Source organism: Arachis hypogaea, chromosome 14, assembly GCF_003086295.3.
Source record: "Arachis hypogaea cultivar Tifrunner chromosome 14, arahy.Tifrunner.gnm2.J5K5, whole genome shotgun sequence".
In the NCBI taxonomy this organism is placed as follows: Eukaryota; Viridiplantae; Streptophyta; class Magnoliopsida; order Fabales; family Fabaceae; genus Arachis; species Arachis hypogaea.
This window is the reverse complement of record NC_092049.1, coordinates 113650273-113664619: the sequence shown is the minus strand read 5'-3', so window position 1 is coordinate 113664619 and position 14347 is coordinate 113650273. Positions and strand designations below refer to the sequence as shown.

General features: G+C 42.5%; 1 protein-coding gene and 1 non-coding gene across 2 annotated transcripts; one reads left to right on the top strand and one right to left on the bottom strand.

Moving 5' to 3' along the window:
* Positions 1–284: 284 nt before the first annotated feature.
* LOC112745182 (small nucleolar RNA R71) lies at positions 285–392 on the bottom strand. The gene has a single exon (XR_003173124.1). It is a non-coding gene; the product is annotated as a small nucleolar RNA R71 (small nucleolar RNA).
* A 10408-nt stretch (positions 393–10800) lies between these two features.
* LOC112742951 (uncharacterized) lies at positions 10801–11196 on the top strand. The gene has a single exon (XM_025792192.1). It carries the CDS (start codon positions 10801–10803, stop codon positions 11194–11196), a length of 396 nt encoding a protein of 131 aa, XP_025647977.1.
* The last annotated feature ends 3151 nt before the right edge of the window (positions 11197–14347 follow it).

Below are 14347 nucleotides of genomic sequence, written 5' to 3'. Positions count from 1 at the left end.
TTGAGCTGAAACCTCAATTAGTTTCTCTGATGCAGCAGAACTGCAAGTTTCATGGACTTTCATCTGAAGATCCTTTTCAGTTCTTAACTGAATTCTTGCAGATATGTGATACTGTTAAGACTAATGGAGTAGATCCTGAAGTCTACAGGCTCATGCTTTTCCCTTTTGCTGTAAGAGACAGAGCTAGATTATGGTTGGATTCTCAACCCAAAGACAGCCTGAACTCTTGGGATAAGCTGGTCACAACTTTCTTAGCCAAGTACTTTCCTCCTCAAAAGCTGAGCAAGCTTAGAGCTGATGTTCAAACCTTCAGACAGAAAGAAGGTGAATCCCTCTATGAAGCTTGGGAAAGATACAAACAGTTGACCAAAAAGTGTCCTTCTAACATGCTTTCAGAATGGACCATCCTGGATATATTCTATGATGGTTTATCTGAGCTATCAAAGATGTCACTGGACACTTCTGCAGGTGGATCCATTCACCTAAAGAAAACGCCTGCAGAAGCTCAAGAACTCATTGACATGGTTGCTAATAACCAGTTCATGTACACTTCTGAGAGGAATCTTGTGAGTAATGGGACGCCTATGAAGAAGGGAGTTCTTGAAGTTGATACTCTGAATGCCATATTGGCTCAGAATAAAATATTGACTCAGCAAGTCAATACGATTTCTCAGAGTCTGAATGGAATGCAAGCTGCATCCAACAGTACTCAAGAGGCATCTTCTGAAGAAGAAGCTTATGATCCTGAAAACCCTGCAATAGCAGAGGTAAATTATTTAGGTGAACCTTATGGAAACACCTATAACTCATCATGGAGAAATCATCCAAATTTCTCATGGAAGGATCAAAAGCCTCAACAAGGCTTTAGTAATGGTGGAAGAAACAGGTTTAGCAATAATAAACCTTTTCCATCATCCACTCAGCAACAGACAGATGACTCTAAACAAAATACTTCTAATTTGGCAAACTTAGTCTCTGATCTGTCTAAGGCCACTGTAAGTTTCATGAATGAAATAAGATCTTCCATTAGAAATCTGGAAGCACAAGTGGGCCAGCTGAGTAAAAGGATCACTGAAATCCCTCCTAGTACTCTCCCAAGCAATACAGAAGAGAATCCAAAAGGAGAGTGCAAGGCCATTGACATAAGCACCATGGCCGAACCTGTGAGGAGAGGAGAGGACGTGAATCCCAAGGAGGAAGACCTCCTGGGACGTCTAGTGATCAATAAGGAGCTTCCCTCTGAGGAACCAAAGGACTCTGAGGCTCATCTAGAGACCATAGAGATTCCATTGAACCCCCTTATGCCCTTCATGAGCTCTGATGAGTATTCCTCTTCTGAAGAGAATGAGGATGTTACTGAAGAACAAACTGCCAAGTTTCTTGGTGCAATCATGAAGCTGAATGCCAACTTATTTGGCATTGATACTTGGGAAGTTGAACCTCCCTTGTTCATCAATGAACTAAGTGATCTGGATCAACTGACATTGCCTCAGAAGAGACAGGATCCTGGAAAGTTCATAATACCCTGTACCATAGGCACCATGATCTTTAAGGCTCTGTGTGACCTTGGTTCAGGAATAAACCTCATGCCCCTCTCTGTAATAGAGAAACTGGGAATCTATGGGGTGCAAGCTGCTAAAATCTCATTAGAGATGGCAGACAGTTCAAGAAAACAGGCTTATGGACAAGTAGAGGACGTGTTAGTAAAGGTTGAAGGCTTTTACATCCCTGCTGATTTCATAGTCCTGGATACTGGAAAGGAAGAGGATGAATCCATCATCCTAGGAAGACCTTTCCTGGCCACAGCAAGAGCTGTGATTGATGTTGACAGAGGTGAAATAGTCCTTCAATGGAATGAGGACTCCCTTGTGTTTAAAACTCAAGGATCTCCCTCTGCAACCATGGAGAGGAAGCAGAAAAAGCTTCTCTCAAAGCAGAGTCAACCCAAGCCCCCACAGTCAAACTCTAAGTTTGGTGTTGGGAGGCCACAACCAAACTCTAAGTTTGGTGTTGGAGAGTTTCAACAATGCTTTGCATATCTGTGAGGCTCCATGAGAGCCCACTGTCAAGCTATTGACATTAAAGAAGCGCTTGTTGGGAGGCAACCCAATTTTTTTATTTATCTAACTATATTTTTCTTATTTATATGTCTTTGTAGGTTCATGATCATGTGGAGTCACAAAATAAATATAAAAATTGAAAACGGAATCAAAAGCAGCAGAAGAAAAATCACACCCTGGAGGAGCATCTGTCTGGCGTTCAGCGCCAGAACAGAGCATGGTTCTGGCGCTGAACGCCCAAAATGGGCAGCTTCTGGGCGCTGAACGCCAGAACAGGCAAGGTTCTGGCGTTCAACGCTAGAAATGGCACACAAATGGGCGTTGAACGCCCAAAATGGCCACCAACCTGGCGCTGAACGCCCAGAGTTGTGTGCAAAGGCATTTTTACATGCCTAATGGGTGCAGGGATGTAAATCCTTGAACACTTTAGGATCTGTGGACCCCACAGGATCCACTCAGGATCTGTGGACCCCACAGGATCCCCACCTACCCCCACTCACTTCTTCTCACCACTCTCTTTCACACAACCCCATAAACTCTCTTCCCCATCACCTCTTCACCACTCACATCCATCCACTCTTCCCCATAAACCTACCTCATAAACTCCACCTACCTTCAAAAATTCAAAACCAATTTCCCACCCAAACCCACCCATATGGCCGAAACCTTTCCCCCCCTCCCTTCTCTATATAAAGCCCTCCATTCTTCATCAAATTCACACAACACACCCCTCTACACCCTTCTTGGCCGAAACACTTCCCACCCTCCCTCTCTTCCATTTCTTCTTCTTCTTCTTCTTCTTCTTCATCTATTCTTTCTTTTATTGCTCGAGGGCGAGCAAAATTCTAAGTTTGGTGTGGTAAAAGCATAAGCTTTTTGTTTTTCCATTACCATTGATGGCACCTAAGACCGGAGAATCCTCTAGAAAGGGGAAAGGGAAGACAAAAGCTTCCACATCCGAGTCATGGGAGATGGAAAGGTTCATCTCCAAAGTCCATCAAGACCACTTCTATGATATTGTGGCCAAGAAGAAAGTGATCCCTGAGGTCCCTTTCAAACTCAAAAGAAATGAGTATCCGGAGATCCGACATGAAATTCAAAGAAGAGGTTGGGAAGTTCTAACAAATCCCATCCAACAAGTCGGCATCCTAATGGTTCAAGAGTTCTATGCTAATGCATGGATCACCAAGAACCATGATCAAAGTAAGAACCCGGATCCAAAGAACTATGTTACAATGGTTCGGGGGAAATACTTAGATTTTAGTCCGGAAAATGTGAGGTTGGCATTCAACTTGCCAAACATGGAAGAGAACGCACGCCCCTACACAAGGAGAGTCAACTTTGATCAGAGGTTGGACCAAGTCCTTATGGACATATGTGTAGAAGGAGCTCAATGGAAGATTGACTCCAAAGGCAAGCCGATTCAACTAAGAAGATTGGACCTCAAGCCTGTAGCTAGAGGATGGTTAGAGTTCATTCAATGCTCAATCATTCCCACTAGCAACCGGTCTGAAGTTACTATAGACCGGGCCGTCATGATCCATAGCATCATGATTGGAGAAGAGGTGGAAGTTCATGAGATTATACCTCAAGAACTCTACAAGGTGGCTGACAAGTCCTCCACTATGGCAAGGTTAGCCTTTCCTCACCTCATCTGCCACCTATGCAATTCGGCTGGGATTGACATAGAGGGAGATATCCTCATTAAAGAGGACAAGCCCATCACTAAGAAGAAGATGGAGCAAGCAAAAGAGCCCATTCATGGAGCTCAAGAGGCGTATGAAGCTCATCACCATGAGATCCCGGAAATGCCTCAAATGCACTTTCCTCCACAAAACTATTGGGAGCAAATCAACACCTCCCTAGGAGAATTGAGTTCCAATATGGGACAACTAAGGGTGGAACATCAAGAGCACTCCATCATGCTCCATGAAATAAGAGAAGATCAAAAAGCAATGAGGGAGGAGCAACAAAGACAAGGAAGAGACATAGAAGAGCTCAAGGACATCATTGGTTCCTCAAGAAGGAAACGCCACCATCACTAAGGTGGATTCATTCCTCGTTCTTGTTTCTTCTGTTTTTCGTTTCTATGTTATGTGCTTATCTATGTTTGTGTCTTCATTACATGATCATTAGTAGTTAGTAACTTTGTCTTAAAGATATGAATGTCCTATGAATCCATCACCTCTCTTAAATGAAAAATGTTTTAATTCAAAAGAACAAGAAATACATGAGTTTCGAATTTATCCTTGAACTTAGCTTAATTATATTGATGTGGTGACAATGCTTCTTGTTTTCTTAATGTATGCTTGAACAGTGCATATGTCTTTTGAAGTTGTTGTTTAAGAATGTTAAATATGTTGGCTCTTGAAAGAATGATGGCTAGGAAACATGTTATTTGATAATCTGAAAAATCATAAAAATGATTCTTGAAGCAAGAAAAAGCAGCAAAGAACAAAGCTTGCAGAAAAAAAAGAGAAAAAAAAATAGGCGAAAAAAAAATAGAAAGAAAAAGAAAAAGCAAGCAGAAAAAGCCAAAGCTCTTAAAACCAAGAGGCAAGAGCAAAAAGCCAATAACCCTTAAAACCAAAAGGCAAGGGCAAATAAAAGGGATCCCAAGGCTTTGAGCATCAGTGGATAGGAGGGCCTAAAAGGAATAAAATCCTGGTCTAAGCAGCTAAACCAAGCTGTCCCTAACCATGTGCTTGTGGCGTGTAGGTGTCAAGTGAAAACTTGAGACTGAGCGGTTAAAGTCAAGGTCCAAAGCAAAAAAAAAAGAGTGTGCTTAAGAACCCTGGACACCTCTAATTGGGGACTTTAGCAAAGCTGAGTCACAATCTGAAAAGGTTCACCCAATTATGTGTCTGTGGCATTTATGTATCCGGTGGTAATACTGGAAAACAAAGTGCTTAGGGCCACGGCCAAGACTCATAAAGAAGCTGTGTTCAAGAATCATCATACTGAACTAGGAGAATCAATAACACTATCTGAACTCTGAGTTCCTATAGATGCCAATCATTCTGAACCTCAATGGATAAAGTGAGATGCCAAAACTATTCAAGAGGCAAAAAGCTATAAGTCCCGCTCATTTGATTAAAGCTATGTTTCATTGATAGTTTGGAATTTATAGTATGTTCTCTTCTTTTTATCCTATTTGATTTTCAGTTGCTTGGGGACAAGCAACAATTTAAGTTTGGTGTTGTGATGAGCGGATAATTTATACGCTTTTTGACATTGTTTTTAGTATGTTTTTAGTAGGATCTAGTTACTTTTAGGGATGTTTTCATTAGTTTTTATGTTAAATTCACATTTCTGGACTTTACTATGAGTTTGTGTGTTTTTCTGTGATTTCAGGTATTTTCTGGATGAAATTGAGGGACTTGAGCAGAAATCAGATTCAGAGGTTGAAGAAGGACTGCTGATGCTGTTGGATTCTGACCTCCCTGCACTCAAAGTGGATTTTCTGGAGCTACAGAGCTCGAAATGGCGCGCTTCCAATTGCGTTGGAAAGTAGACATCCAGGCTTTCCCGCAATATATAATAGTCCATACTTTGGCCAAGAATAGATGATGTAAACTGGTGTTCAACGCCAGCTTTCTGCCCAAATCTGGCGTCCAGCGCCAGAAAAGGATCCAAAACCAGAGTTGAACGCCCAAACTGGCACAAAAACTGGCGTTCAACTCCAAGAAGGACCTCTACATGTGCAACAATCAAGCTCAGCCCAAGCACACACCAAGTGGGCCCTGGAAGTGGATTTATGCATCAATTACTTACTCATGTAAACCCTAGTAGCTAGTTTATTATAAATAGGACATTTTACTAGTCTTTTTTACATCTTTGGATCTTTGGATTATCTTTTGATCTATTGATCACGTTTTGGGGGCTAGCCATCTCGGCCATGCCTGGACCTTTCACTTATGTAATTTTAACGGTAGAGTTTCTACACTCCATAGATTAAGGTGTGGAGCTCTACTGTTCCTCAAAGATTAATGCAAAGTACTACTGTTTTCTATTCAATTCATCTTATTTCGCTTCTAAGATATTCATTCGCTCTTCACCCCTGAATGTGATGAACGTGACAATCATCATCATTCCCTATGAACGCGTGCCTGACAACCACTTCCGTTCTACATTAGATTGAATGAATATCTCTTAGATCTCCTAACCAGAATCTTCGTGGCGTAAGCTAGAATGATGGCGGCATTCAAGAGAATCCGGAAGGTCTAAACCTTGTCTGTGGTATTCCAAGTAGGATTCAATGATTGGATGACTGTGACGAGCTCCAAACTCGCGATTGCAGGGCGTTAGTGACAGACGCAAAAGGATAGTAAATCCTATTCCAGCATGATCGAGAACCGACAGATGAATAGCCGTACCGTGACAGGGTGCATTGATCATTTTCACTGAGAGGATAAGATGAAGCCATTGACAAGGGTGATGCCTCCAGACGATTAGTCGTGCCGTGACAGGGCATTGGATCATTTTCCCGAGAGATGACCGAAAGTAGCCATTGACAGTGATGATGTATCACATAAAGCCAGCCATGGAAAGGAGTAAGACTGATTGGATGAAGATAGCAGGAAAGCAGAGGTTCAGAGGAACGAAAAGCATCTCCATTCGCTTATCTGAAATTCCTACCAATGATTTACATAAGTACCTCTATCCCTATTCTATTATTTATTATTCGAAAACACCATTATCAATTTATATCTGCCTAACTGAGATTTGCTAGGTGACCATAGCTTGCTTCATACCGACAATCTCCGTGGGATTCGACCCTTACTCACGTAAGGTATTACTTGGACGACCCAATGCACTTGCTGGTTAGTTATACGGAGTTGTGAACCATGGTCTTCGCATCATGTTTTTGGCGCCATTTCCAGGGAAAGAAAGAGCAATGAATTTTACATAATTAAAGTATAATCACGATTCCGCGTACCATGGGGAAGGCGGTAGGGCGCTAATCCCCCGATTCATTCTCCCACATTCCTTGTGATTGTGTTTTAGTGGGATGTGAGGAAGGTGGTAGGGCACTAATCCCCCGATGTATTCCCTCACATTCTTTCTCTCTCTGTCTGCAAGGTGGTAGGGTATTAGTCCCCCGACTGGTATGGCATGGCCTCACTAGCTAGGGGAAGGTGGTAGGGCACTAATCTCCCGATTTATTTTTCCCTAGTGTATGCCTCTAGGAGAACGTGGTAGGACACTAATCCCCCGATCTTATGCCTCCTGGACATGCGCAGTCGAGAGACGGTATCCAGGTTAGGTACCGGGTGTATCAGGTTCTGGCAGTTAACCGACACGTGAGCTCACAGCTAGTAGGAAAGGCATGCATCATGTGCATTTGTATATTTTGTTTGAGTGTGTATTGTCTTGGTTTGCTTAATTGTTTATTCATGTTATTGCTAATTGCCTACTTGTTATATATGCTGTCTGTATGTGTTTGACTTGTCTGTTTTGTATGTATATGCAATTGCATCAGAGTTGGAGGAATGGAGGAAAGTCGAAGAGATTGAGGGTTCTAGTTTAATTTTGTGATATGTTGGATGTGGGAAAGGCGGTAGGGCACTAATCCCTTGATTCATTCTCCCGCATTCCTTGTGATTGTGTTTTGATGGGATGTGAGCAAGGTGGTAGGGCACTAATCCCTCGACCGGTATGGCACGGCCTCACTAGGGGAAGGTGGTAGGGAACTAATCCCCCGATTTATTTTCCCCTAGTGTATGCCTCTAGGAGATGGGGGTAGGGCACTAATCCCCCGATCTTATGCCTCCTGGAAATGCGCAGTCGAGAGACAGTATCAGGGTTAGCTACCGGGTGTATCGGGTTCTGGCAGTTAACCGGCACGTGAGCTCACGGCTAGTAGGAAAGGTATACATCACGTGTATTTGTATATTTTGTTTGAGTGTGCATTGTCTTGGCTTGCTTAATTATTTATTTATGTTAATTTCTAATTGCCTACTTGTTATATATGATTTCTGTATGTGTTTGACTTGTCTGTTTTATCTGCCTATGCAATTTCATCGGAGTTGGAGGAATGGAGCAAAGGCAAAGAGATTGAGGGTTTTGGTACGATTTTGGTTAAGTTAGGACCTTAGATGACCACCTGTTTATGGTTTGTGTTTTAGTCCCTTAAGTTTTATAATCTGAGTGTCGGCATTCTAGGATTGCCACTAGCTTTCCCGGGACCTTATTTATTATATATGTGGGCACCTTAACCACACTGAGAACCCCCGGTTCTCATTCCAAACGATATTGTTATTTTTCAGATGTAGGTCCAGATGTGCCTTGCTAAGCGTCTGAAGTTATATTGTAGCGAAGATGGGAGTTTGGACTTTTATATTTTGTTATGTATATATATAAATGCTTAGACTTCTCCTTTTATGTATTATACCTTGGTGCTTGATAAACCCCAATTTTGTGGTTTATATTGTGTAGAATTTGGGGGGTTTTGTCAATATTTTCCACACTTATTCATAAAAATTGTATGGTTTTATGTTCTCTTCCTAATTCTGCTTCATGATGGAAAACATACTTCTTTTGCCTTAAAAATGCCATATTTTGATACTCTTCTATTACCATTCGATGCCGTGATATGTTTGTTGAGTGATTTCAGAGTTTGTAGGGCAAGAATGAACTAGAAGAGAGAAAGGAAGCATGCACAAGTGGAAGGAACATGAAGAATTGGGCTTTGGAGAATCGGATGCGACGCGCATGCGTAGCCCACACGCACGAGTGGGTGCAAGGAGCTAGGCATGGCACGCGAAAGTGACGCATTCGCGTGGATTGGCGAATCTCCATCGACGCGTACGCATGCTTCACGCGTACGCATGATTCGCGAAACTCAGGCGACACATACGCGTGACGAGCAGCACGTGACCTCATTAATGAAATCGTGGCTGGCAATTTCTGAGGCTCTGCAGGCCCAAATTCAGCTGGATTCTGCATGGAAAAGACCCAGGAACTCTAGGGGAAAAGGGGGGATCATTCATTACACACTTAGACATAATTTTGGCTAGTTTTTTGTTCTTGTTCTTCTAGAGAGAGAAACCCTTATTCCTCTCTAGATCCAGTTTGATTTGATCTTCCCTTGTTGAATTCTGAATTGGGTTTTGATGATTTCTAGTTTTGATTACTTAATTTGAATTCTCTAGTATAATTTTGTTGAGATCTTGCATTAGATTTATGTTTTCTTTTTATTTCCCATTTTCTATTCATGTTATGAACTTTGTGAATCTTGAATTTCTAATGATACATTGATGTTTTTCATGATTAATAGTGTTATTTGAGTGGTTTTCCATTGATAATGGTTAGTGGGTACTTTCAATTTCAAATTTAATTGCAATTTGAATATGTCTTTTATTAATGCATACCATGTGTTTGATGAAATGTTTCCCTTGATTATGGAGTAGTTTTCTTTACTCTTGATCTAGGCTAAGGGAATTGGGCAAACTTGAGTCGTTGGGTCTAATGAATTTGGTGATTTGAGTACCTTTAGTGGTCAATTTGATAATCATTGACACTAGCCTACTACTAAGTCAATTAGTAGCTAGGTTAGGACTTATGGATTTGGTGATCAAGCTATTTGATATACTTCAAGTATAGAAGTAAACTTAATGAGCTTGGTTCCTCACAATTGTCAAGATATGGTTATTAGACAAGGATGGTGATCCCAATTCCTATTCCTAGCCAAGAGTTCCTTTTATTATTCATATTTGAAAACCGAAAATTTCAATTGCATTAATTCTAGTTATAGTTACTTGCTTAGTTCTAGAGTAGAATTATATTGGAAGTTCTCTTGTTAGTTTGAAATTGCTCATACCCAGCTTTAGTTACTTGATTTAGTTTTTTGCACTTTAAGATTTCTTGCTTATTAAGTCTAGTAGTTTAATTTATTGATTATGACTCCCAACCCCAGAATTCTAACCAATGTTGATGCACATGTTTTGCCCATTCCTTGTGAGATGACCCGAGGTTTGAATACTTCGGTTTACTTTTATTGTGGTTGAACTTTGTGACAACCAAATCTTTAAAATTTGATTTGAGGATTGATTATTGGTTTCTACTATACTATTAACGAATCCATTTTGTGAAATTCCGAATTGGTATAAATTCTTTTATCAAATTTTTGGCGCTGTTACCAGGGAATGGTTGCAATGTATGCCTTGACATTGGTTGTGTGAATATATGAATAGTGTAGATAGTTTACTTGCTTTCAATACTTAGTTTGTAGTTTAGATTTCTTTTATACATGTGCTATGACTCCCAAGTTTGATGACTCGGCCTCAACCCAACTCTAGCTTAGCCGAGCTTGACCTTGAGATTGAAAGAACTTTGTTACACACTCGGCAAGCTAGACGGAAGTTAGACTATACGGCTAGTACTTAGGCCTCTCTCACCACGAGCAATCGTGAGCGACCAAGGTTCCCACTTTTGCAACAGAAAAGTAGAGGCACTACTCAAGCGCTATGGGGTATTGCACAAGGTTGCGACTGCTTGCCACCCCCAAACCAACGGACAATCAGAGGTGTCCAACCGGGAGATTAAGCAAATTTTGGAGAAAGTGGTGAATCCACAAAGGAAGGACTGGAACTCTCGGTTGGGAGATGCACTATGGTCATATAGGACGGCCTATAAGACCCCGTTGGGGATGAGTCCCTTTCGGATTGTCTATGGTAAGGCATGCCACCTTCCGGTGGAGATTGAGCATAAGGCCTATTGGGTGGTTAAGCAGTGTAACATGGATTTCACCAAGGCAGGTATAGCCAGAAAATTACAACTGGAGGAACTTGAGTGCCTTAGGCTAGAGGCCTATGAGAATGCAAGGATTTACAAGGAGCAAACTAAGGCATTCCATGATCATCATATCCGCAAAAAGGATTTCAAAGAAGGTGACGACATTCTCTTATACAACTCAAGACTCTGGTTCATGCCCGGAAAGCTTCGTTCAAGGTGGGATGGTCCATTTAGGGTGAAGGAGGTTAAGCCCTATGTTGTGGTTGAACTATTCCACCCTCAAAGTGGCACAACATTCAAGGTGAATGGCCACCGGGTAAAGAAGTACCATGGCTACAAGTCACCGAAGGAGTTAGAGGTGTTCTTGCTTACGGATGCACCGATAGGAGGGGAAACTTAAGCGCATGACCGTCCAACTTAAGGACGTTAAAGAAAAGTGCTTGGTGGGAGACACCCCACCATGGTAAGATCTTCCTTGTGTATACTTTCTTGCTTCTAGCTTTAGATTCTTGTGAATTTTGTGATTTCTTGGTGTTGTGAGTTTGCTTAGGTATGCTAGCTTTTGTTGATTTTGTTGAATTGTTATGATATTCATGTAGATTTCATTAATCTTGGTATGGATAAATTGATAAGGTTAGAGAAAATGCTTTATTTTGAGTAGTGCATGAATTTGTGAGTGTTTTCTTGACTATCTAGCTTGAATACCTGCCAGGAATGTATTCAAAATACCTTTTCTATGTTGTAAAAAAAAAAAAGAAAAGAAGAAAGGGGGTCCACGCTTAAGCGTGCAGGACGGGTGTGTGTCGCTTGCGTTTTGCAACTCTTCGTACATTTTTCCGAGAGTTGCGCGAACATTGCGTGAGCACTGCACGAAATGCGCGAATGCCTACCCACGCGTACGCGTGAGGCACGCTCACGCGTCGCCTGTCCCCATGTTTGTCCACGCGTGTGCGCTTTCGATGCGTACACGTTGGTCGCTCTGTGTGCAACTCTTGGTACATTTTCCCGAGAGTTGCGCAAACATCGCGCAAGCATTGCGCGCAATGTGCAACTCCTACCACGCATACGCGTGTAGCACGCTCTCGCATCGTCTCGCCTTCTTGCCCACCCACGCGTGCACGCACATGGCACGTACGCATCGGCCGCCTTACATGCCACCCCTAGTACATGACACCCGAGAGTTGCGCGAGCATTACGCAAGCACTGCGCGAAACGCGCAGTTATCTCCACACGTACGCTTGCTGTGACGCGTACGCGTCCGTTATCTGTCTACCAATCCACGCGTACACGTGAATGGCGCTCACGTGACCGTCTTCTTGTCACGACCCACCCACGCGTGCGCGCACACGTGCGTGAATGGCGCTCACGTGACCGTCTTCTTGTCACGACCCACCCACGCGTGCGCGCACACGTCATAATCATGACGTCACTTATAATGCGCCCTGTTTGAGTTTTCCCTCTTCCACTCTCTTCTTCCTCTCCTCCTCCTTTCTTCTTCCTCCCTTCTCCTACCACCTTGTCTCCGCCCACTACCACCGGCGACCACCACTTCCGGCGGTCCCACTTTCTCTCCCCTCTTCTCTCTCTTCTCTCTTTCCCTTCTTCTCACTTGCACATTACCTTCTCTTTCTCCTCTCAAGGTCATATTCTTCCCCATTCTCTTTGTCTTTGCTTTATTTCTTTTCTTCTTAGTTGCATTTATTTACTCTCTTTTATTTCTTTTAGTTGCACCTTGTTAAATTTGTTCTTGTTTATTTGCTTTCTTTATTTTTTTCCCATTTTCCATGGGTTTTGAAATTTAAGTTAGCTCTTGCATTGATGGGTTAGTTTGTTATCTTTTAAATCCTTCATGATTATGTAATGTTGTTTTGATGTTGGGTATATCATTTTGGGGTACTGCATTTTTGCATTTATTCAATTTGCTTATTGCTTGAATGTGTACACCAAGTGTTTGTTGAATTGTACCTATCACATTTTTAGTCAATTTTGACACTATGCTTTCAATTTGGTGCTCTTCTCTCAATACACTTTCTTTCTTATTGTACATCGAGCTCATTGCACTTCATCTTTACCATTCATATGCTCATACCCATGACTTGCTTCCTTAGGTCATATTGCAAGAATTGTGTTTCAACCCTCTCTAACTCCACTTTATTCCTTTTGCATGCTTTATTGTCTTGGGGTTAGATTAGGTAATTGATTTTCCTGCGCTTTTTATCTTTCTTGCATATGTCACTTTGAATTGCTAGTGATGCTTGAGTTTATTCTTCTCATGCCTTACTTGCATGCCTTTCTCACTCTTGCATCCCATGCTAGTGGATTGCTCCGTGTTTCAATGGTTGTCTTACTTACATGTTGCAGCTGTCATGTTTTCAAGATACCTATTCTTTTGTGGCACTTTTCTCAATTGCATGTTATAATTCAAGTGTGGTTTTTTTGAGTTTAATGTCTTCTCTTTTTCCTTTCCTTTTTCAGATGGCCATAAAAAAGGACAAGAAAAAGGCACTGAAGAAGCCACCTACCAAAAGGGCACCTCAAAGATCCACCACCAAGGCGCACCATGCACCCAAGGCTAAGCTTTTCCCCAATAAGGCGTGAAGCATCATTAATATTGATGAACAAGAGAAGGACAACCCTGTGAGGGACCCCACTAGGTTTCCCAACCGCTATTGTGAGCTCATGTTCCCCATCATGATTGCATGGAATTATCATTTTGAACCTCTTTTTACCCCTCCGGATCATATAGTTTAGTTTGTCATACCTCGCATTGAGCGGTGAGGATGGGAATTTCTCATGCGGAGGCCACAAAAAGCCAACCTCTCGTGGGTGGTGGAGTTCTACACCAATTACCACTCCCCTTCTCTTCAGACTATTTTTGCGCGCCGGAAGCAAGTTTTGGTTTCGAAAAAAGCTATTCAAGAAGTACTTAGAGGCTTACCCGTGCCAAATGAGGTAGATGGTTACCAAGAGGCCCTCCGGCAGTGTGATTACTTCAATTTTGTTTTTGATTAGGACGCTGTTTGCCGGGTTATTGCCAAACCGGATACATTTTGGACCCGAGGGAGACTCAGGCCCCGACCTAAGGGCATTCTTGCGCGCTTTCTAACCGTAGAGACTCGAGCATGGACCCAGATCTTGTCTCATTGCGTGTTTCCCAGCACTCACAAGATGTTGATCACCGCGGACCTAGCCTTGCCAGTTTGGTGTATACTCACAGAGTGGCCGGTTAACATTGCTCGCCTCATCCAACAAGCCATGGGTCGTGTTCATGCCAAGGGTAACCTACCTTTCCCGCCTTGGTGACAGAGTTAGTTGCTACTGCTGGTGTTCCCCGGGAGTCTAAGGATCGGAAAGCAATGATTCCGGTAGAGGGCGACGTCGTCCCAACCGGAAAATATCTCAAGCCTCCGGTGGAACCCGGAACCCTGGATATAGCTATCCCCTCGGATATCCCTACCACTTCTTCTACACCACAAGGATCTTTCTACCAACGGCTTGAGGATCTCCATAAGAAGATGGATAGATATGAACGGCGGAATCAACGCTGGTTT